At 41.4% G+C, this 25,919-nt stretch overlaps 1 protein-coding gene across 1 annotated transcript in view; it reads right to left on the bottom strand.

Annotated features, from left to right (window-relative positions):
- The window catches only part of rxfp1 (relaxin family peptide receptor 1), a 325,548-nt gene that overhangs the window by 88,015 nt on the left and 211,614 nt on the right, over nt 1–25,919 (bottom strand). Inside the window, exon 9 of the mRNA XM_061891899.1 lies at nt 24,116–24,187. Coding sequence (XP_061747883.1) covers nt 24,116–24,187 — 72 coding nt within the window. The remainder of the gene's footprint in view (nt 1–24,115; nt 24,188–25,919) is intronic.

Raw genomic sequence — 25,919 nt, 5'->3', positions numbered from 1 at the left:
AAAAACAACAGTGCTCCGTGAATAAAACAGGAAATACGACAAAATAAGAGCACTGAACAGGAAGTAAATACAAAAACAGGAGAAAACTAACAGAAATGACGTGACAGATTGTCACAAAGCCTTGAGGTAGCGAGAGAAAGTGCATGAATAAAACGTTAATTATTGCTCAGTTTGCTACACTGATTTGCCTCAACACTGAATATGGAACAAACAACGCTTATATAACTCAATAGTGCAAAACCAACTTTCAAAAAAACAAATGAAAAAACAGTAATGGTATATTAAATTATTTAAACGAAAAATGTAATGCTTCTTTTCTTTTTGCAGCCTTCTGAGGTAAATGTCGATATTAACTTTTTCCACAGGCTAATACATTTAGTTTGGTGGTAGCGGGGGTTGTATATTGTAGAGTTAGTGCTGCAAGGGCTTCTGGGTATTTCTTCTGTTGTGTTTACGTTGTGTAATGTTCTCCCAAAATGTGTTTGTCGTTCTTGTTAGGTGTGGGTTCACAGTGTGGCGCATATTTGTAACAGTGTTACAGTTGTTTATACGTCCACCCTCAGTGTGAGGGTGGACGTATGGCTGTTGACCAAGTATGCCTTGCGTTCACCTTGTGTGTACCACCCGCGTATGTTATGGTGCTTGGCTGGCACCATAACATACGAAAAGTGGATGTGACGACAGGTTGTAGAGAACGCTAAAGGCAGTACTTTTAAAGGCACGCCCCCAATATTTTTGTCCGGGTGGATATCCGGATAATGTTTGTCCCTGGAGCTTTTCGGGAGGGGCTTTGAACTTCGAGAGTCTCCCAGGAAAATCGGGAAGGTTGGCAAGTATGAGTGAATGAACCGCCGCCTTATAATACCGGCGGGCCAGCTCTACAGTTAATTTGATATTGCCTCAAGGGCCAAATGAAAGTACACGGCGGGCCAGAGTTTGACACCCATGCTCTAAAGGCATTAGTGGCCACATGCGTGGACAGCACCTTTTAGCTCTTATTTCCGAAATTGTGTACACTACGGAATTGGGGTCTTATGCCGACATATGGACACTTATTCTGCTATCTAAAGGTGTCAGAAAACTATTACATACAATGGAATTTTGAAAACAAAGTGTAAAAACAAAAAGTAGCATGTCACTACACATAAAGTACACGTTTCTGTACTTATGGACTAAAGTACATTGTATAAAAAGATGATTTTTAGTTTTTATTCTAATTAGGGTCCAATAAGCCCAAATAGCAAAGATAAATAAAACAATCATGTAAACAAACATCTTGGCCTTAAGAGGTTAATCAAGATCTGTTATTTTTAGCGAGTACCATATTTTCCGGACCATAGAGTGCACCGGGTTATAAAGCGCACTGCCGATGAGCAGGTCTAGTCAGGTCTTATTTCATACAAAAGGCTCATTAAAGGGGTCATATTTTTTATTGTGTGGGATCTGAGCCGAGGATGTCGTTGTGGCTTTTGCAGCCCTTTGAGACAATCATGATTTAGGGCAATATAAGTAAACTTTGATTGATTGATTGATTATTTTTTTTGTAAAGGTAAAATACTTACTAGTTGTCTACATAACATGTAACGCTGGTTCTTTAGTCAAAATGTTGCATGGATTACATTTTATAGATCATATTCAAGCCGTTATCTGAGAGTCGCTTCAGGATGCAACGTTTTGTGGGCCGTCTTATTTACGTGGCTCACTTTCGACAGAGTCTTCTCCCCGTCATATTTTTTGTAGCGGTGTAGCGTGCAAGGACGAGAGTGGAAGAATTATCAAAAGATGGCGCTAACTGTTTTAAGGACATCCAGACTTTACTTCAATCAATAACGGAGAAACATCTCCTCATCCGGAAACAACCACACCGGAAATGTGTATGAAAACCGTTCGACCGGAACTCTCTAATAATTAAAGTTCCTTAGGTGAATAATGTCAACTCACTACACCGGTATGTTTTAGGGCTTCCATGGTGAGTTTACTGTAAGTAAGAACTTTACACTACTTTATATTAGAAATGGCAACAGTGGAGTGTAATTGTCCCATACCAAGAAGAGAGAAGAAAATAAAGAAGCTCATTGACGACGAAGTCCGCACGGACTACAAAGGCAGACTTGTGCAGGAGTTATGCAGATCCCAAAATACAGATCAGCAGGTACCAGAAAGTAAGAAAAGTTGCTTTTGCATAATATTGCGAAACAAAACGCCAGATAATATGTTTACCTTATACACACCCCATAATAATACTCCTATGTTGAAGCACAGTACAATCCATCAAGCTGTGCGGCTCCATAGCTTACCAAAGTCGTACTAAAACATTTTGATAGATGTTTGAACGCCCTGTGTGTAATAGTCTAGATTTTTAATGGAACATATACAATTTTGGTGTTGTTTACTTGAGTCATATTGCAGTTTACACACATCTCTCATGTGTGATTGCCATCATTTTACATCTCTTATGTGTGACAGCCATCTACTGGTCACACTTATCATTGCACCATGTACAAAATAAAATAACTTTGAGGTCCGAAAGCACAGCCAAAATTATTCTGTACATTAGGCCCACCAAGTTATAAGGCGCACTGTCCAGTTTTGAGAAAATAAAAGGATTTTAAGTGCGCCTTATAGTCCGTGAAATACAGTACTCAGACCACTCTTAAGACTCCCCCCCAAAAAAGCGACGAGAGACAACTTTAGCAACAATTTCATGTTTTGTTCTTTGATCTTTTCTTGGTTTTTGTTAGGGATAAACTCATTGTGTGCAATTTTTTGGTCCAAAACGCTTTAACGTGTGCTCTGTCACCGGCGACCAATGTTAATGACAGTCATTGCAGCTGGAACTAACCAGTGGCTTCCAAAAGTAGGGGTGAGTACCAAATGTGTTACTTTTGTGGGAACCGGCCAAAGTCTGTCAGTACCAACCAGTACCAATTCACGTAAAAATAACCAGTACCATATTTTTTTCATGGCGGGCAGTGCGTTAGGCGGGGGTTGGGGGCTGGGGTTTGGGGGGTGGCATCTCGCAGCTTGGATGCAAACAGACTATTCTGGACAAGGCATGAAGGTAGGAACACATTTATTAATCTAGAATCAAGGACACAAAAACTAACACTATGGACAAGAAACAAAAAACAACAAGACACCAAAACTCGCTAACTGTGGCATGAATAAACAAAACTTACTTGGCATAGCATGAAGCGAACAATCGCATGAAAACAAGCATGAACCTGTGGCATGAAACGAGCATGAAACAATCAACACAGAGCAGCGTGAACTAAGCATGGAAGGAGCAATCACCAGGACGACTAACTGGCAAAACAGGCTTAAATAATGGTCACTGATTAGAGCAGGTGTGTGATCCGAACACATGAGGCAGGTGAAACTAATGGGTCGTTGTGGAAACTAAAACAAACAAGGGTGCACAAAAACAGGAACTAATGGAGAAAATAAGTAAACAAAACATGATTTGGACCACGGATCATGACAATTTTGATATATTTGTTGTTAACATCCGGTTGAAGACTCGGCAGCGGCTTAAAGGCCTACTGAAATGAGATGTTCTTATTTAAACGGGGATAGCAGGTCCATTCTATGTGTCATACTTGATCATTTCGCGATATTGCCATATTTTTGCTGAAAGGATTTAGTAGAGAACATCGACGATAAAGTTCGTAACTTTTGGTCGCTAATAAAAAAGCCTCGCCTTTACCAGAAGTAGCAGACGATGACGTCACTGGTGTGAGGGCTCCTCACGTCCTCACATTGTTTATAATGTGACCCTCCAGCAGCAAAAACTATTCGGAAAAAGAAAACGACAATTTCCCCATTAATTTGAGCGAGGATGAAACATTTGTGGCTGAGATTGGGAGCGATTCAGATGTTTTTAGACACATTTACTAGGATAATTCTGGGAAATCCCTTATCTTTCTATTATGTTGCTAGTGTTTTAGTGAGTTAAATAGTACCTGATAGTCAGAGGGGTTGACGCCAGTGTCTGAGGGAAGTCACGGCAGCTGCATGGATGGTGCAACCTCCGCAGATCTCCGGTAAGAGGCGACTTTTTACCACAATTTTCTCACCGAAATCTGCCATGTTCGCTTGACCGCTCTGATCCATAGTAAAGCTTCACCTCCGGGAATTTTAAACAAGGAAACACCGTGTGTTTGTGTGGCTAAAGGCTAAAGCTTCCCACCTCCAACATCATTCCGCGACGTTTTCAACAAGAAACTCCGCGGGAAATTTAAAATTGTAATTTAGTAAACTAAACCGGCCGTATTGGCATGTGTTGCAATGTTAATATTTCATCATTGATATATAAACTGTTGTGATCCGATATCCGGATCATTCCATATTTATGTTTTGTTCCATTATTGTATCAAATTCTGTTGTTTGGACTTCCTTATTTCCTGTTTATTCTGTCACCATGGTAGCTTATTAGTTCACCTGCCCCTTGCTTTCTACGCACACCTGTTTCTCGTTATCACCTCCCTTATTTAAGCTCGCCCTATTTTCGCCATTCATTGTCGGACTCTGGTTTGCTTTCACGCAACTGCTGATGACTTATTTTTTCATGCTCTTTCTCGCTAGCTACCACGCTAAGCTTTATTTTATTCCTAACTTTCATGCTAGTTGTTTTGTTTTTCCCCTTTTGTGCCTTCGTGCCAAGTATAGTGTTTCTGTTCATATTTCCAGCCTCCATGCTAGCGCCATTTTTTACCTTTCTGTTAGCACCACTGTTTTTGTTCCTTAGCCTTTTATTTGTTAAATAAATACTTTATATCATGGGTGTCAAACTCTGGCCCGCTTTTCCTCTATACATACAGCGTGCCGGCCAAGTCACAAAATATAAGCGGCTTGTACACACACACACACACACACACACACACACACACACACACACACACACACACACACACACACACACACACACACACACACACACACACACACACACACACACACACACACACACACACACACACAAGAGAATGCAAGGCATATTTGATCAAAAGCCATACAGGTCACACTGAGGGTGGCCGTATAAACAACTTTAACCCTGTTACAAATATGCGCCACACTGTGAAGCCACACCAAACAAGAATGACAAACACAATTCGGGAGAACAACCGCACCGAAACACGACATGAACACAACAGAAAAAATACCCAGAACCCCTTGCAGCACTAACACTTCCGGGACGCTACAATATCCACCTCCGACCACCTCATTATTTAATTTTCAAATTTATTAGCTAGTGGAAAAAGTTAATGTTGATATTTACATTAGAAGGCTGCAAATAGAAAAGAGGCATTACATTTTTTTATTAAAAATTGATTTCTGTGATGTTTTTTTTTTGCTTTTTGAAAGTTGATTTTGCACTATTAGGTTGTAGAAGCGTTGTTTAAGCAAATCAGTGTAACAAACTGAGCAAGGATTAACGTTTTATTCATTCACTTTCTCCTGCTACTTCAAAGCTTGAATGTTTGATTCATTCCTTATTGTTATTTTACTTTCAAATGTATTATTGGCCTGTGGAAAAAGTTTATTTTGATATTTACCTCAGAAGGCTGCAAATAGAAAATAGGCATTCAATTTTTATTTGAATTTTATTTGATATGCCATTGATATTTTTTTAAATATTGTTATTATTATTTGAAACTGGATTTTGCATGTCACTATAAAGTTATATAAGCCTTGCTTGTTCAATATTCAATGCAAAACTTGTTTGGGTCCCTATTAAAAGGTTAATTTGTTCAACCTTGGCCCGCGGCTTTGTTCCGTTTAAAATTTTGGCCCACTCTGTATTTGAGTTTGACGCCCCTGCTTTATATTTTACCTCAAGCTGTGGTTTTGCCCGACGTATCCTCGGAGGAACAAATCCGGCATCGTTATGCTTTACAGTCTTCACATAAACTATCAGACTGCGTGGTTGGTAGTAGTGGGTTTCAGTAGGTCTTTAAGCACTTGGCAGACAGGCTATCGGGCGTATCCTTTTAAACCCGACTGGGTTCATGAAATGGACAATTTGTGTGAAATTTTTATTTTAAAAGGGAACATTATCACCAGACCTATGTAAGCGTCAATACATACCTTGATGGTGCAGAAAAAAGACCATCTACTTTTTTAACCGATTTCCGAACTCTAAATGGGTGAATTTTGGCGAATTAAATGCCTTTCTGTTTATTGCTCTGGAGGCGATGACGTCAGAACGTGACGTCGCCGAGGTAACACACCCGCCATTTTTATTTTCAACACATTACAAACACCGGGTCTCAGCTCAGTTATTTTCCGTTTTTTTGACTATTTTTTGGAACCTTGTAGACATCATGCCTCGTCTGTGTGTTGTCGGAGGGTGTAACAACACTAACAGGGAGGGATTCAAGTTGCACCACTGGCCCGAAGATGTGAAAGTGTCTGCCGCCAGACCCCCATTGAATGTGGCAGAGTGTCTCCACATTTTACCGGCGATGACAGACATGGCACAGAGATGTATGGATAACCTGCAGATGCATTTGCAACGATAATGTCAACGAAATCACAAAGGTGTGTTTTGTTGATGTTGACTTATGTGCTAATCAGACATATTTGGTTGCGGCGTGACTGCCAGCTAATCGATGCTAACATGCTACGCTAATCGACGCTAACATGCTATTTACCGGCGGTGCTAAAGCAGACATGGCACAGAGATGTATGGATAACCTGCAGATGCATTTGCAACGACAGTCAATGAAATCACAAAGGTGAGTTTTGTTGATGTTGACTGCCAGCTAATCGATGCTAACATGCTACGCTAATCGATGCTAGCATGCTATTTACCGGCGGTGCTAAAGCAGACATGGAATAGAGATGTATGGATAACCTGTAGATCCATTTGCAACTATATTACGTTTCCTTCCACCCACTTTTAATGCGAAAAAAAAACTTACCAATCAACGGATTTAAGTTCCTCCAGTGTCAAATGATGCGAAAGTCTTGATCGTTTGGTCCGCACATTTTACCGGCGATGCTAACGCAGCTATTCGGCCATGCTATGGCTATGAATAGCGTCAATAGCTATTCGCTCAATAGCTTCAGTTTCTTCTTCAATATTTTCATACTCCAACCATCTGTTTCAATACATGCGTAATCTGTTGAATCGCTTAAGTCGCTGAAATCCGAGTTTGAATCCGAGCTAATGTCGCTATATCTTGCTGTGGTATTCCCATTGTTTGTTTACATTGGCAGCACTGCATGACGTCACAGGGAAATGGTCAGTGTCTTCGCAGAGAGTCAAAAATAAGGCACTTTAATGCTTTATTTAGGGATATTCCGAGACCGGTAAAATTTTGAAAAAAACTTCAAAAAATACAACAAGCCACTGGGAACTGATTTTTATTGTTTTTAACCCTTTTGAAATTGTGATAATGTTCCCCTTTAACTTTTGCTTGCTCAAACACAAACATTCTAATCTAAATGTTGTCTCCTTGCTCAAATGGCTTGGCGAGGTCGCTGCTACAAAACTTCCTTGCCATTTTCTTTCAAGGACATGCATTTGTTGTTTGTTGAATTGTGTTGGACTGACTCATCGCCAAAACACTGCGAGAGCGCCAAGGTTAAGAGACAAGCGACTCTTCAGGCTTGCGTACTCACGCGCATCCACGGACAATACACGCAACACACACGTACCCCAACCTTCACATTTCCCCGCTCTCGGTGCAATGTTTTGAGTGAGCATGTCGTAATATTTTTATGTATCGTATTTTCCGGACTATAAAGCGCACTTAAAATCATTATTTTTTCTTAAAACTTGACACTGTGCGTAATATAAGGAATAAGTTTGGTTGAGCGTACCGACCTCGAATACATTTTATTTGGTACATGGTGAAATGATAAGTGTGACCAGTAGATGGCACTCAAACATAAGAGATCAGAGTAGGTTGCACTATGATGGACATATGACTCAAGTAAACAACACCAACATTTGAAATGTTCCATTGAAAATATAGAACATTAAAAACGGCGCTCAAAAATATATCAAAATGTTTTAGTTCCACTTTGGTAAGCTATGAAGCCGCACCGCTTGATGGATTGTACTGTGCTTCAACATAGGAGTATTTTAATGGTGTGTGTATAAGGTAAGACATTATCTGGCGTTTTGTTTCGCAATATTATGCAAAACAACTTTTCTTACCTCCTGGTACCTGCTGATCTGTATTTGGGATCTGCATAAATCCTGAAAAATTGTGCGAATCCACCCTCGTAGTCCATAGCCGATAAACTTCTTCTTTTTCTCTATCTTCTTGTTATGGGACATTTATTCTCCACTGTTGCCATTTCTAATATAAAGTAGTGAAAAGTTCTTACTTATATCTGTCAATAAACTCAATAAACTCGCCATGAAGCGCTAAAACATACCGGTGTAGTGAGTTGACATTATTCACCCAAGGAACTTTAGTTATTAGAGAATTAGACGTTTTTTCACGGATGAGGATATGCTGCTCCGTTATTTATTGAACTAAAGTCTGAATGCCACTAAAACAGTTGGAGATGCCACCTCAGTAGAAGCATTTAAGTCTCACCTTAAAACTCATTTGTATACTCTAGCCTTTAAATAGACTCCCTTTTTGGACCAGTTGATCTGCCGTTTCTTTTCTTTTTCTCCTATGTCCCACTCTCCCTTGTGGAAGGGGTCCGGTCCGATGGCCATGGATGAAGTACTGGCTGTCCAGAGTCAGGACCCAGGATGGACCGCTCGCCTGTGTATCGGTTGGGGACATCTCTTTTGATTGATTGATTGATTGATTGATACTTTTATTAGTAGATTACACAATTTAGTACATATTCCGTACAATTGACCACTAAATGGTAACACCCGAATAAGTTTTTCAACTTGATTAAGTCGGGGTCCCTGCGCTGCTGATCCGCCTCCGCTTGGGATGGTTTCCTGCTGGCTCCGCTGTGGACGGGACTCTCGCTGCTGTGTTGGATCAGCTTTGAACTGGACTCTCGCGGCTGTGTTGGGTCCACTATGGATTGAACTTTCACAGTATCATGTTAGACCCGCTCGACATCCATTGCTTTCGGTCCCCTAGAGGGGGAGGGGTTGCCTACATACGTGGGCCTCTCCAAGGTTCTCATAGTCATCATTGTCACCGACGTCCCAACGGGTGTGAGTTTTCCTTGCCCTTATGTGGGGCTACCGAGGATGTCGTAGTGGTTTTTGTTGTGGTTTGTGCAGCCCTTTGAGACACTAGTGATTTAGGACTATATAAGTAAACATTGATTGATTGATTGAAAATAGTTAGCTCCATCTTTTGACACTTATTCCACTCCCGTCCTTGCACGCTACACCGCTACAACAAAGATGACGGGAAGAAGATGCTATGGAAGGTGAGCCACGTAATTAAGACCTCCCACAAAACTGCCCATCCTGAAGCAACAGTCAGATAGCAGCTTGAAGATGGTCTGTAAAACATCATCCATGCAACCTTTTGACCAAAGAACCACCATTACATGTTATGTAGACCACAAGGAAGTTTTAAATTTAGAAACATTAATAATAACATGACTCCTTTAATGCGCCCTATAATCCGATGTGCCTTTTGTATGAAAAAAGATTAAAAAAAATAGACCATTAATTGGCAGTGCGCGTTAGAATCCGGTGCGCCCTATGTGAAGTGAATTATATTTATATAGCACTTTTCTCTAGTGACTCAAAGCGCTTTACATAGTGAAACCCAATATCTAAGTTACATTTAAACCAGTGTGGGTGGCACTGAGAGCAGGTGGGTAAAGTGTCTTGCCCAAGGACACAACGGCAGTGACTAGGATGGCGTAAGCGGGAATTGAATCTGCAACCCTCAAGTTGCTGGCACGGCCACTCTACCAACCGAGCTATGGTCCGGAAAATACGGTATATGTGCTGTCCCCCCATAGGAGCTTGGTTTAGGACAGGGGTGTCAAAGACATTTTAGCTCAGGGGCCGCATGGAGGCAAATCTATTCCCAAGTGGAATGGTAAAATCATTGCATGATAACTTAAAAATAAAGACAGCTCCAAGTTGTTTTCTTTATTTTTCTTTGGCCATCGAACAAGCACATCATGAAAACGTACAAATCACAAATAAACCTCTCGACAAAACACTTCAAGTTTGTTGAAAATTCTGAGCAAATTGGTGCGGTTTCAAAAACACAATGAGCTTAGACTTTGTCTCAAAGCCAGGATTAAAATCTAAGTCACAGTCTTTCTGGGATCGAACAAAAAACACATGTGAACTCTTCGAGGTATCAAACACCCCCTTTGTCATGTTCACGTGTCAATTTAGTGCTAACTCAACAAACAGTAAGAAATTGAGGTAAAAACTATCTGCCTCCCAGGACCCTTATGGCCATGGAAGCTGAGTCTCAGCCCCACCAGAGTCCGTTTGGAGAGACTGGAGGAGATGCGGATGAAGAGACAGGGCTGCGGAACAGTGTGTTGGCTGAATGAGCAGGTATCGGACACCTCGGTCTCCTTAGACGTATCCTCGCTCATCCATGTGGACTGGACACTAGCTGAGAGTTGGTTGCTTTGTTGGGTCAGCTCCTGTCTCTGGGCCTGCTCAGCAGAGGCCACCACAGTGTATATGTTTTTTGTTGTTGTTGTTTTACTTTTGTGGCTGTGTGTAGAAGTGACTGGTTGCATCAGCTCTGCTCTTTTAATATCTTTAATATGCCTAGTGTTCTTTGATGTTTCCCTCTTACACGCACGTTTATTTGTGTTACAAATAAACTATGAGTTGGTTTTTTCCCCTTGGCGTCCGTCTGGACCTCCTCTCCCGTGGCCCAGGCTCAGACTGAATTTTTTGTTTTAATTGATGGCTGACATTTTTTTCCTCACCCCCGCTCAAGCTTAGAATGGGAAGTACAAGGGCCGTTCGATCTTCTAGCCATCCATAGCGTTTCTACTCAGATGGATTTTTCATTCATCATTCCAGGCAACGTACAAATGTTGCCTAGAATGATGAATGGAAAATCACCATCAACCGGGGACGGCGTGGCGGCGTTGAGAGAGTGGCTGTGCCAGCAACCTGAGGGTTCCTGGTTCGATCCCCAGCTTCTACCAACCTAGTCACGTCCGATAAATGGTAAATGGTAAATGGTTGTACAAACCCCATTTCCATATGAGTTGGCAAATTGTGTTAGATGTAAATATAAATGGAATACAATGATCTGCAAATCCTTTTCAAACCATATTCAGTTGAATGCACTACAAAGACAAGATATTTTGATGTCCAAACTCATAAACTTTATTTTCCATTTGCAAATAATAATTAACTTAGAATTTCATGGCTGCAACACGTGCCAAAGTAGTTGGGAAAGGGCATGTTCACCACTGTGTTACATCACATTTTCTTTTAACAACCCTCAACAAACGTTTGGGAACTGAGGAAACTAATTGTGGAAGCTTTGAAAGTGGAATTCTTTACCATTCTTGCTTGATGTACAGCTTAAGTTGTTCAACAGTTGTCGTATTTTACGCTTCATAATGCGCCACACATTTTCGATGGGAGTCATGTCTGGACTGCAGGCGGGCCGGGAAAGTACCAGCAGTCTTTTACTATGAAGCCACGCTGTTGTAACACATGGCTTGGCATTGTTTTGCTGAAATAAGCAGGGGCGTCCATGATAACGTTGCTTGGATGACGACATATGTTGCTCAAAACCCTGTATGGACCATTCAGCATTAATGGTGCCTTCACAGATGTGTAAGTTACCCATGCCTTGGGCACTAATACACCCCCATACCATCACAGATGCTGGCTTTTGAACTTTGCGCCTATAACAATCCGGATGGTTATTTTCCTCTTTGTTCCGGAGGACACCACGTCCACAATTTCCAAATATTTTTTGAAATGTGGACTCGTCAGACCACAGAACACTTTTCCACTTTGCATCAGTCCATCTTAGATGAGCCGGCGGCGTTCCTGGGTGTTGTTGATAAATGGCTTTCGCTTTGCATAGTAGAGTTTTAACTTGCACTTACAGATGCAGCGACCAACTGTAGTCACTGACAGTGGTTTTATGAAGTGTTCCTGAGCCCATAGCATATTCAACTGAATATGGGTTGAAAATGATTTGCAAATCATTGTATTCCGTTTATATTTACATCTAACAATTTCCCAACTCATATGGAAACGGGGTATTTACATGTATAGCACTTTTCCACCCCTTTTTAAGGAGCCCAAAGCGCTTTGACAGTATTTCCACATTCACCCATTCACACACACATTCACACACTGATGGTGGGAGTTGCCATGCAAGGCGCTAACCAGGGCCCATCAGGAGCAAGGGTGAAGTGTCTTGCCCAAAGACACAACGGACGTGACTAGGATGGTAGAAGGTGGGGATTGAACCAGTAACCCTCAGATTTCTGGCACGGCCACTCTCCCAACTTCACCACGCTGTCCCCGTTGTGTCCTTGAGCAAGACACTTCCCCCTTGCTCCTGATGGGTCCTGGTTAGGGCCTTACATGGCAGGTCCTGCCATCAGTGTGTGAATGTGTGTGTGATAAAGGTGAATGTGGAAATAATATCAAAGCGCTTTGAGTACCTTGAAGGTAGAAACGCGCTATACAAGTATAGCCCATTTACCATTTGTAAGTTTTACAATATAACTAAAACAAGTATGACTTGCTAAACCGTCTCATGTGTGATGTCTGAAGGAATGATTTCGTGCATTGTGAACATTAGCTAATATGCTAACATGTTTACAGCTAATATGATTTATTCATATTACAATGGCATTCTGTTTGTATTGTTTCAGTTTTGTAAATCCCCCAAGACATCACCGTGGAGTTATTGAGTCGGTTTAGCTGATTGGAGAACTAACTTCTTTTTTGTTGGATCAGCCGATTTTAGTGCAGTTTTTACAGACGTAATTAAGGTATTTAAATTAACAGTTACAAAATATTTCTGATTAAATAACTAATTTCATAACGTAGATATCTGTGGCTTACACTCCGGTGCAGCTAAAATAAGGAAAATATAAATTTTCCTCAAAAATTTAGCGGGTGCGGCTTATACACTGATAGCAGGGAAAATACGGTACTGATCATGAGCGATTTCAACACCTCTAAATTTTGAAATTAAAACCACAACTAAAATGTACGTTGCAATCAAACAGCTGGTGTGTCATAAGTACAATACTTACAGCATAACTACTTTGTAGGATTCAACAAAAGACACGACTGGCTCATACATGCAACTTAATGGCAACGACTACTTCCTGACTACAACAGCACACCTAGGACAAACTATACATCATGGGTGTCAAACTCTGGCCCGTGGGCCAAATTTGGCCCGCCGTGTATTTTCATTTGGTCCTTGAGGCAACATAAAATTAACATTAGAGCTGGCCCGCCGGTAATATACAGCGGCGGTGTCGCCGTAACACCGCATTCACCGCTAATACTCATACTTGCTAAATTTCAGTGTCCCTCACGAAAATCACCAGGGGGCTACCATTCTCGCAAATTTCTCCCGATTCCCACCTGGACAACATAATTGGGAGCATAAAAACAGTGAGCCAGCCTAGTCACATGATTTATGTGGCTTTTACACACACACACAAGCTTGGTCAAAAGTCATACAGGTCACACTGAGGGTGGCCGTATAAACAACTTTAAGACTGTTACAAATATGCGCCACACGGTGAACCAACACTAAACGATAATGACAAGCAAATTTCGGGAGAACATCCGCACTGTAACACAACAGAACAAATACACAGAACCCCTTGCAGCACTACCTCTTCCTGGACGCTACTATATCCAAATGTATTATTAGCCTGTGGGAAAAGTTTATTTTGATATTTACCTGAGAAGGCTGCAAATAGAAAAGAGGCATTCAATTTCTATTTAAATTTGATTTGATATGCCATTGCTATTTTTAAATTATTAGTATTATTTGAAACTCAATTTTGCATGTCCCTATAAAGTTATAATAATCTCGCTTGTTCAATATTCAATTCAAAACGTGTTTGGGTCCCTATTAAAAGGTTAATTTGTTCAACCTTTAAAATTTTGGCCCACCCTGTATTTGAGTTTGACACCCCTGCTATACATGAAAATAAGACACGTAAGTCTAGGAAAACATATCCCACTGGGTTGTGACTTTTTTCCTTGCCCTTATGTGGGCGCTATACCGCAGATGTCGTTGTGTGTGGCTTGTGCAGCCCTTTGAGACACTTGTGATTTAGGGCTATATAAATAAACATTGATTGATTGATTGATGTATAACAACTAAACAGCATGGCTATTATCAGAGCACTGTTTAATGTTTAATAAAAAAAAAAACATCTCTGACCACATGAACACCAACAAAAGTACCAAAACATTGGTGCCATTTTCTGTTACCAGGTATCGGAAATCGGTACCGTATGGGTTAAAATGTAAAAGGAAGCCATCCCTATTATGCCTGAGTCAATAGTCACTAAAACAACGAATGTGTTGCGATCCGCTACTTGGATCTCCACATATTATTGGTTATACTTCCTTTACACTCTGTCGTTCTAACCTCTTACTTCCTGTTTAGTCAGTCACCATGGTTGCTCATTGATCCCACCTGCTAATCAGGGTCCCTGCACAACTGTCACTTTTGATTACTTCCCTACTTAAGCCCGTCCCTTTTCATTATTCTTTCTGGGTTCATAATTTGCTTTCACGCAACGAGTCACGCCTGCACTCTGTCACGTGTGTATATTCTCGCTAGATTTTCACTCTAAGCCATTTGTTCATTCCAGCTCTCATGCTGTATGTTTTGTTTTACTCTTTTATGTGCCCACGTGCCAGTTTAGTTCTCATTGTTGTATATCCTAGCTTTTATGCTAGCGTCTTTGGTTTGCCTTTTATTAGCACCAGTGTTTTGTTTTATAGATCCTTTTGGATAAATAAATTGTTTATATCTTACCTTTGCTGTGTTCACTTGTTGACGCATCCACGAGGGAATCAAACCTGGCACCACGATGCCAAACAGGCGTAAATGAATGGGAACTAAATAATAAAAAAAAAATATACAAACCCCGTTTCCATATGAGTTGGGAAATTGTATGTAAATATAAACAGAATACAATGATTTGCAAATCCTTTTCAACCCATATTCAGTTGAATTTTTTTGCAAATAATAATTAACTTAGAATTTCATGGCTGCAACACGTGCCAAAGTAATCGGGAAAGGGCATGTTTACCACTGTGTTACAACACCTTTTCTTTTAACCACACTCAATAAATGTTTGGGAACTGAGGAAACTAATTGTTGAAGCTTTTAAAGTGGAATTATTTCCAATTCTTGTTTTATGTAGAGCTTCAGTCGTTCAACAGTCCGGGTTCTCCGCTGTCGTATTTTACGCTTCATAATGCGCCACATATTTTCGATGGGAGACAGGTCTGGACTGCAGGCGGGCCAGGAAAGTACCCACACTCTTTTTTTACGAAGCCACGCTGTTGTAACACGTGCTGAATGTGGCTTGGCATTGTCTTGCTGAAATAAGCAGGGGCGTCCATGAAAAAGACTGCGCTTGGATGGCAGCCTATTTTGTTCCATAACCTGTATGTACCTTTCAGCATTAATGGTGCCTTCACAGATGTGTAAGTTACCCATGCCTTGGGCACTAATGCACCCCCAATAACATCACGGATGCTGGCTTTTGAACTTTGCATCGATAACAGTTTGGATGGTTCGCTTCTCCTTTGGTCCGGATGACACGATGTCGAATATTTTCAAAAACAATTTGTAATCTGGACTCGTCAGACCACAGAACACTTTTCCACTTTGCATCAGTCCATCTTGGATGATCTCGGGCCCAGAGGAGCCGGTGGCGTTTCTGGATGTTGTTGATAAATGGCTTTCGCTTTGCATAGTAGCGCTTTAACTATACTTACAGATGTAGCGACGAACTGTATTTAGTGACAGTGGTTTTCTGAAGTGTTCCTGAGCCCATGTGGCGATATCCTTTAGAGAATGATGTCGGTTTTCGATACAGGAATCAAAGGTCGCGGTCATTCAATATTGGTTTACGGCCATGCCGCTTATGTGGAGTGATTTGTCCAGATTCTCGGAACCTTTTGATGATATTTTGGACGGCAGATGTTGAAATCCCTAAATGTTCTGCAATTGCACTTTGAGAAACGTTGTTCTTAAACTGTTTGACTATTTGCTCACGCAGTTGTGGACAAAGGGGTGTACCTCGCCCCTTCCTTTCTTGTGAAAGACTGGCCATTTTTTTGGAAGCTGTGTTTATACCCAATCATGGTACCCACCTGTTCCCAATTAGCCCGCACACCTGTGGGATGTTCCAAATAAGTGTTTGATGAGCATTCCTCAACTTTATCAGTATTTATTGCCACCTTTACCAATTTCTTTGTCATGTGTTGCTGGCATCAAATTCTAAAGGTAATGATTATTTGAAAAAAAAAAAAAAAATGTTAATCAGTTTGAACATCAAATATGTTGTCTTTGTAGCATATTCAACTGAATATGGGTTGAAAATGATTTGCAAGTCATTGTATTCTGTTTAAATTTAATTCTAACAATTTCCCAACTCATATGGAAACAGGGTTTGTATTTAAATGAAAAGTTACACAATATTTTTTTGGTCATCGATACATTTTGTCTTCAAACCCTGTGAGCATTAACACGGAAGCTACGGAGCTAATGGATTCCTTGTAAAGTGTATAAAAACGAGTATGGAAGCTGGACAAATAATATGCCAAAAACCAACTACTTCATGTGATATTGGACAGAAAGGAGGACTTTTGTTCTCCTCTATTTGAAAATGCCGACGTTATCCGCACTTCTGACGCATTCCAATTATTGCAAGTCATCCGAATCAGGTAATACTCCAACTTATATTCTTGTCTTCATGAAAGAAAGGACTTTATATGTGTTAAACACCAATTGCATTATCATTAAAAACCTTTATTATGTTATCAAAAACGTATGTTTCCTAAATAAAAACATATAAATGATATATATGAATGAGGTAGATTCCCTCGACTTTGTCAATTGAAAAGTTGATCGCCTGCAGAAGAACTGTGGGCACCCCTGATCTAGGGGCCGTAATATCATCAAAAGATTCAGAGAATCTGGAGAAACCACTGCACGTAAGCGATGATATCACGGACCTTCGATCCCTCTGGGATCTGCATCAAAAAGCGACATCAGTGTGTAAAGGATACCAGGCGGGATCAGAAACACTTCAGAAAAACACTGTAAGCAACTATAGTTCGTCGCTACATCTGTAAGTGCAAGTTGAAACTCTACAATGCAAAGCAAAAGCCATTTATCAACAACACCCAGCTAGAACCGAGCTCATATAAGATGGACTGTAGCAAAGTGGAAAAGTGTTCTGTGGTCTGATGACTCGACATTTCAAAGAGTTTTTGGAAACTGTGGATGTCGTGTCCTCCGGACCAAAGAAGAAAAGAACCATCCGGATTGTTATAGGCGCAAAGTTGAAAAGCCAGCATCTGTGATGGTATGGGGGTGTATTAGTGCCCAAGGCATGGGTAACTTACACATCTGTACCATTAATGCTGAAAGGTACATACAGGTTGTGGAGCGACATATGTTGCATCCAAGCAACGTTATCATGGACGCCCCTGCTTATTCCAGCTAGAAAATGCCAAGCCATGTGTTATGACAGCGTGGCTTCATAGTAAAAGAGTGTGGGTACTAGTCTGGCCTGCCTGAAATCCAGACATGTCTCCCATTGAAACTGTGTGGCGCGTTATGTAGCCTAAAATACCACAACAGAAAGCCCGGATTGTTAAACAACTTAAACTGTACATCAAGTAAGAAAGCGATGATATCACGGACCTTCGATCCCTCTGGCGGTACTGCATCAAAAAGCGACATCAGTGTGTAAAGAATACCGGGCGGGATCAGAAACACTTCAGAAAAACACCGTCAGCAACTATAGTTCGTCGCTACATCTGTAAGTGCAAGTTGAAACTCTACTATGCAAAGCAAAAGCCATTTATCAACAACACCCAGAAACCATGCCGGCTTCGCTGGAACCGAGCTCATCTAAGATGGACTGTAGCAAAGTGGAAAAGTGTTCTGTGGTCTGACGAGTCCACATTTCAAATTATATTTGGAAACTGTGGACGTGGTGTCCTCCGCAACAAAGAGGAAAATAACCATCCGGATTGTTATAGGCGCAAAGTTCAAAAGCCAGCATCTGTGATGGTATGGGGGTGTATTAGTGCCCAAGGCATGGGTAACTTACACATCTGTGAAGGCACCATTAATGCTGAATGGTCCATACAGGTTTTGGAGCAACATATGTTGTCATCCAAGCAACGTTATCATGGACGCCCCTGCTTATTTCAGCTAGAAAATGCCAAGCCACGTGTTACGACAGCGTGGCTTCATAGTAAAAGAGTGTGGGTACTAGTCTCCCATTGAAAGACTGTAGCGCATTATGAAGCCTAAAATACCACAACAGAAACCCCAGTTTGTTGAACAACTTAAGCTGTACATCAAGCAAGAAAGGTTCCCAAACTATTAAATTCTAAGCTAATGATTATTCGCAAAAAAAGGAAGTTTCTCAGTGTGAACATTGAATATCTTGTCTTTGCAGTCTAATCAATTGAATATAAGTTGAATAGGATTTGCAAATCATTGTATTCTGTTTTTATTTACCATTTACTCAGCGTGACAACTTCACTGCTTTAGGGGTTTTGTAGTCCATACTCAGATTAATCACACAATTTATTTTCATCACATATGTAGTGCTTGGCGTTAACACGATATCCAATATATGAAACAATAAACATGTTTTTGATATAAATAAATAATTTTTTTTCTATATAACGTTCGCTCATTTTCATCTTCTTGGTGGGAAGAAAGTGGATTAACGATTAACACAAAATGCCAACTTCACTGCTTTAGAGTTTTGTACAATGGTAAAAACACTAATGAGAATTTGAAATGGACCGCGTTTCAAATGGTTCAATGCCTAATTAGTATTAAATATTATGACTACATTAGTGCTTAATTTGGTCTCCAAATAAGAATCCTGACAATAATATTGTTTATAGGCAAAACATTTGTAGGACAGGATATGAATAATCCAGCAAAATTTGTAATAGGCCCAGGCCTCCCCAGACACGTCACTTTTATTGCAAATGTTGATCTGAAATCAGAGGAGAAAGCGCCATCTGAACAAGCGGTACAAGCATTTAAGTCTCACCTTAAAACTCATCTGTATACTCTAGCCTTTAAATAGACCTCCTTTTTAGACTAGTTGATCTGCCGCTTCTTTTCTTTTTTCTCCTATGTCCCCCCCTCCACAAGGGAGGGGGGGACATAAAAAGGAGGTCTATTTAAAGGCTAGAGTATACAGATGAGTTTTAAGGTGAGACTTAAATGCTTCTACTGAGGTAGCATCTTAAACTGTTACCAGGAGGGCATTCCAGAGTACTGGAGCCCGAACGGAAAACGCTCTATAGCCCGCAGACTTTTTTTGGGCTCTAGGAATCACTAATAAGCCGGAGTCTTTTGAACGCACATTTCTTGCCGGGACATATGGTACAATACAATCGGCAAGATAGGATGGAGCTAGACCGTGTAGTATTTTATACGTAAGTAGTAAAGCCTTAAAGTCACATCTTAAGTGCACAGGAAGCCAGTGCAGGTGAGCCAGTACAGGCGTAATGTGATCAAACTTTCTTGTTCTTGTCAAAAGTCTAGCAGCCGCATTTTGTACCAACTGTAATCTTTTAATGCTAGACATGGGGAGACCCGAAAATAATACGTTACAGTAGTCGAGGCGAGACGTAACAAACGCATGGATAATGATCTCGGCGTCTTTAGTGGACAAAATGCAGCGAATTTTAGCGATATTACGGAGATGAAAGAAGGCCGTTTTAGTAACGCTTTTAATGTGTGACTCAAAGCATTGTCACTGGCGTCCCACTGGATGTGAATTCTCCCTGCCCACTGGGTGTGAGTTTTCCTTGCCCTTTTGTGGGTTCTTCCGAGGATGTCGTAGTCGTAATGGTTTGTACAGTCCTTTGAGACATTTGTGATTTAGGGCTATATACATAAACATTGATTGATTGATTGATTGATACACACTGCAAATTCACGCAAATTAAACGACGACGTCATTTGGCAACTTCTACTGTCTCATCACGGCTATTTTCCTGAGGAGTTGGCAAAAACGGCCTTAATCTTGTGGGACAAATGTAATGAAGAAATTAAAAGACTCGTCGTGGCCTCCAGCTGGAGGAATACACCAATTATCTCGTGCGGGCACTTTTTAACGTTGCCCTGAAGACGCAATAAGAGGTTTAGTATGCAGATGATATTCATATTCATCATCACTTACTTTGGCTGGAAGCCTAGAGCGACTGTAATGGTGCACTGAAAGTTGAGATAATGAACATGCTCCTTTGAAGCCTACAATAATACAAGAGAATAAATAAAACACGGTGATGATAAAATACCGTATTTTCCAGATCATAGGGCGCACTGCCGATGAGTGGTCTATTTTTGATCTTTTTTCATATATAATTATATAATATATATAATATTATAGGGAGCATTAAAGGAGTCGTATTAATATCATTTTTTCTGAATGTAAAATACTTCCTTGTTAGAGATGGGCGGTTTGCGGTCTCATCCGCGGAGTCCACGGATAAACCGCGGGTCGGGCGGTTGACATGACGAAAAAAATCGATTTCAATTATATTCGGGCGGGTGGCGGTTGAACCGTTGAACCATCCGGAAATTTTTGATATACATGGTTCTGGGATCGGTATCCTTTGCCATTCAAAGAGCCATTTAAGACCCGTGTCATAAAGCGAAGACGATATTATTCTCTAGCTTTGTCACCTTCTACATGTACGATCTGCTTGTCAGTCCAGCATCATGTTGTGTGTGGTTTCCGTGGCGACACGCACACAACTGCAAGGCATACTGGGTGACACAGAGTACACTGATGGTTGTAATATAAACAATTTTAACACTCTTAGTAATATGTGCCACGCTGTGAAGCCACACCAATTAAGAACGACAAAAACATTTCGGGAGAACATCCTCACAGTAACACAACATAAACGCAACACAACAAATACCCAGAATCCTTTGTATTCATGACACATCCTGACTATTTTATACACCCCGCTAGCAGCAACCCCCCCCGTGCGTCAGTAAGGTGGGCGGGGTTGGGGGCCCAGGGGTGTAAAATATATTCAGGAAGTGTCACCGATACAAAGGATTCTGGGTATTTGTTGTGTTGAGTTTATGTTGTGTTACTGTGAGGATGTTCTCCTGAAATGTGTTTGTCAATCTTGTAATGTGTGGCTTCACAGCGTGGCACATATTAGTAAGTGTTAAAGTTGTTTATATCACAACCATCACTATACTAGGCGGTATAGCTCGGTTGGTAGAGTGGCCGTGCCAGCAACTTGAGGATTGCAGGTTTGATTCCCACTTCCGCCATCCTAGTCACTGCCGTTGTGTCCTTGGGCAAGACACTTTACCCACCTGCTCCCGGTGCCACCCACACTGGTTTAAATGTAACTTAGATATATTGGGTATCACTTTGTAAAGCGCTTTGAGTCACTAGAGAAAAGTGCTTTATAAATATAATTCACTTCTCTGTATCACCCAGTATGCCTTTCAATTTCGTACATGTGATTGTGGAAGTTGCACACTTCATGTTGCCGGACCAACTATCGGTTCGTACATTTTGTTGAAGGTGTCAAAGGCAATGGCATCACAGCACGCCCATATTCTTGTCATCAGAATGAACGCTATTGGATAATCGCAAGAACGTTAGCGACTCCAATTGTCTTCATAACTCTGTGAAACAGGTTTAAATAGCTCTGTGAGTGGTAAAGGCGGCCAACCTCTGATGTATTTCAGCGGGCGGTTGGCGGGCAGGTTCTGACGACTTTTTTTTCCCTAATGCAATGGAAAGTTGGAGCGAGCAAGGCGTGAAGGTAAAGACATATTTTATTTTAACACTATAACTACAAAAAAAGGAGCAAACAAAAGGCGCGCACAATGGCGGAGAACAAACTTGACTAATGAAACAAAACTTGCACAAAGGCAGAAACTATGAACAATAAACAAAAACTTACTTGGCATGCAACTATGAAACAAGCAGCGTGTACTAGGCATGAAACTGTAAACATGGCATGAAGCAGAGTGGAGGTAAAGTCGCCAGGCTGACTTCCTGATCGGCACCAGCTCGCTGCTGGGTCCCTATATCAGCTTCCTGTGCTCCATGGGGGAATAGCGCAGCGTTTCTTCCTCCATAGCGCGCAGGACCTCCCAAGAAGCCTCATCCAACTCGTCCATCTCGTCCAACTTTCTAGCGAAAAAAATAGTTTGTAGCTGGCGATTTTCTGTCAGTACGTAGACTTTGGGGTTTATTTCTCCGTAATGCAAAGGAAAGTTGGAGCGAGCAAGGCGTGAAGGTAAAGACATATTTTATTTTCAACACTATAACTACAAAAAAAGAAGCAAACAAAAGGCGCGCACAATGGCGGAGAACAAACTTGACTAATGAAATAAAACTTGCACAAAGGCAGACACTATGAACAATAAACTAAAACTTACTTGGCATGGAACTATAAAACAAGCAGCGTGAACTAGGCATGAAACCATAAACGTGGCATGAAGCAGAGTGGAGGTAAAGTCAACAGGCTGACTTCCTGGCAACTTTTGCTTTAAATAATAGACATGATTAGTGACAGGTGTCCGAGTGCAAAACGTGAGACAGGTGCGTGACATGAGGAGAGGTGAAAACTAATGGGTAGTCATGGAAATAAAATAAACAACGAAGTGCAAAAACAGGAAACAATGGCGTCTTGGGCAAAACAGAACATAACTAAACACAACATGATCACAAGACATGACAAAGCCCCCCCGTTAAGGACAGATCCCAGATGTCCAAAAACAACAACGATCAAGAGGGCGGGAGGGGGGACTTGGCGGTGGGTCGCCAGAACAAGTATCCCCGAATCCGCCGGGGCAGAGTCAGGTGGCGGTTACGCGTAGAGGACCGCTGTACCTGACGAGGTGGGTGACCCGGGTAGGGCCACATCTGTGGCCAACGAGGAGGTCGGCGCACTTGGCGTGGCGGACGACCACGTAGCGGCCACATCCGTGGCCGACGAGGAGGCTGACACTCGAGACAGGTGTGTGACATGAGGACAGGTGAAAACTAATGGGTAGTCATGGAAACAAAACAAACGAGGAAGTGCAAAAACAGGAAACAATGGCGTCTTGAGCAAAACAGAACATAACTAAACACAACATGATCACAAGACATGACAAAGCCCCCCCGTTAAGGACAGATCCCAGATGTCCAAAAACAACAACGATCAAGAGGGCGGGAGGGGGGACTTGGCGGTGGGTCGCCAGAACAAGTATCCCCGAATCCGCCGGGGCAGAGTCAGGTGGCGGTTACGCGTAGAGGACCGCTGTACCGGGAAGGGCCACATCTGTGGCCAACGAGGAGGTCGGCGCACTTGGCGTGGCGGACGACCACGTAGCGGCCACATCCGTGGCCGACGAGGAGGCTGACACTTGAGACAGGTGTGTGACATGAGGACAGGTGAAAACTAATGGGTAGTCATGGAAACAAAACAAACGAGGAAGTGCAAAAACAGGAAACAATGGAGTCTTGAGCAAAACAGAACATGACTAAAAAAAACATGATCACAAGACATGACATTTATTTATTTTTTACTCCACAGCGATTCCCTTTTTTATTTCCAGCCTAGTCTGTTGAGTTTTTTGGGTCTTATATTGAGTTGGCAAAATGTACAAAACTTGTCAAAAAGGCAAAAAAAAAAACACAGAAAAAAGCACACATGCTCAGGCATTGACCAGTGAGTGACATGGAGGGCTCTGCCTCCTCACCAAAAGAGTGCGCCCTGATTTTTTTCTTGCAGGCGGAACACAAAATTAATGATTGACGCTTTGCACACGGAGGCACGTTTGTCTCCATCTAAAAGTTGGTCAATCGAAGGGTCTGTAAATCAAGCTTCCACTGTAATACAAATTATAATCAATACAAAGTGTGTGTGTGTGTGTGTGTACCGGATGCGAGTGTGTGTGGTATTTGGAACAGCACTCACAGTTTTTGCAGACTCTGGTACATGAAAAAGTCGTCTGTTTTCAGTCGCTGGAGATGATTCCTCTGCAAGGACCTGGGATGGAGGTACATAATATTATACCACATACAACCACTGACATGTCAATCACTAAACAGCAAATCCAGGAGTCAATGTAGGATTATTTTTAACTATTTTTCAGGTGGCATGACTTTGTACCGTCAATCATGTTGTTATAATAACTTAAATCGCAAAGACGAACTTTGGCGTCATTTACAAAACCCAAACCCAGTGAAGTTGGCACGTTGTGTAAATGGTAAATAAAAACAAAATACAATGATTTGTAAACCCTTATTGTGGAGGTTGCCCTCTAGTGGGTTCCTCAGACCACCAAACGTTGCCACAGGAGCCCGGGATCAGGGTTACTACACTGTTTTATTTTTCCTCACAAGCTGCGAGTGTTCTGCTTTCTAGCAAAATGTTTTTGTCTCTCTCTCTCGCTCTCTCTCCAGCTCCAACAGCGTGTCTCACGACAGGTGATTATAAAACAAGGCCCACCTGGGCCATCCACTTGTCAAGCTTGGACTTGAATATGGGACGAGCCAGGCGTGAATTCAGGTACATGATTCTTTATTTATCCACTAAACAAAAAAAAAATAAGCAAACTAAGGGCGCTCACAAGGAGGTATAAAACTTGGCTACAAAATATAAACAGGAAACAAAAACACTTGCTCGATCGGCATGAATGAGCTATGAACGGAAACAGCACGATGGCATGACTATAAACAACTAAAACAAAACACTTACTGTGACAACAAAAACAGGAGGCAAGAATAGCGAGGTGCGTGGCAGGTGATCGCGAGCAGCAAAGGTCGTAGATTACAATGAAAGTTAGAACCGCACGGGTAATGAAAGTTAATGTTCCCGGACTGATGGAGAGAAAGAAATTGACTTAAATAGTGGCTGTGAATAATTAGGAACATGGGCATGGGCGTGAGTAGGAGGGCAAGGTGAAAAGCAATGAGTTGTCATGGTAACAAAACAAACCAGGAAGTGAAAAAAACGGAAGAAGAGTCCAGAAAACAAAACAAAACATGATCAAACATAAAATCAGATTTACAGGCGTGACACCACTCACCTGTCGCTGTCTTCCTGGCAGACCCCGTTTCGCAGCAGGCCCGCAGGCCACGCCCCCCTCCACACTTATTAACTATTAACTTATATTCAATTATATAAACTACAGAAACAAGATACTTATCATTCAAACTGATAAACATTGTTATTTTTTGCAAATATTAGCTCACTTGGATTGTGACGCCTGCAACATGTTTCAAAAAAGCTGGCGCGAGTGGCAAAAAATACTGAGAAAGTTGAGGAATGCTCATCAAACACTTATTCGTAACATCCCACAGGTGAACGGGCTAATTGGGAACAGGTGGGTGCCATGATTGGGTATAAAAGCAGCTTCCATGAAATGCTCAGTCATTCAAATCAAATCAAATCAAACCAAATCAAATCAAATCAACTTTAATTACAAAGCACATTTAAAATTGACCACAGAGGTAGCCAAAGTGCTGTACAATAGGCAGGTTAAATGATAACACAAGAAAAACGAGGACGCACAACACAAACAGCACGATAAAAAAAATAAATAAAATAATAAAAAATAAATAAATACATAAATAAAACATAGAAACGGGTTCACAGCAGGTGCATTATGGGACGACATAGCATGATGGAGATCACAGAGTGTTAAAGGCCATGGAATAAAAGTGTGTTTTTAAGAGCAATTTAAAAACAGGAAGAGAGGAGGCTTGTCTAACACTCA

This window comes from Nerophis ophidion, linkage group LG29 (assembly GCF_033978795.1).
Source record: "Nerophis ophidion isolate RoL-2023_Sa linkage group LG29, RoL_Noph_v1.0, whole genome shotgun sequence".
Lineage (NCBI taxonomy): Eukaryota > Metazoa > Chordata > Actinopteri > Syngnathiformes > Syngnathidae > Nerophis > Nerophis ophidion.
Note: the sequence above shows the minus strand (reverse complement) of the source record. Positions and strands in the feature narration are given on the sequence as shown.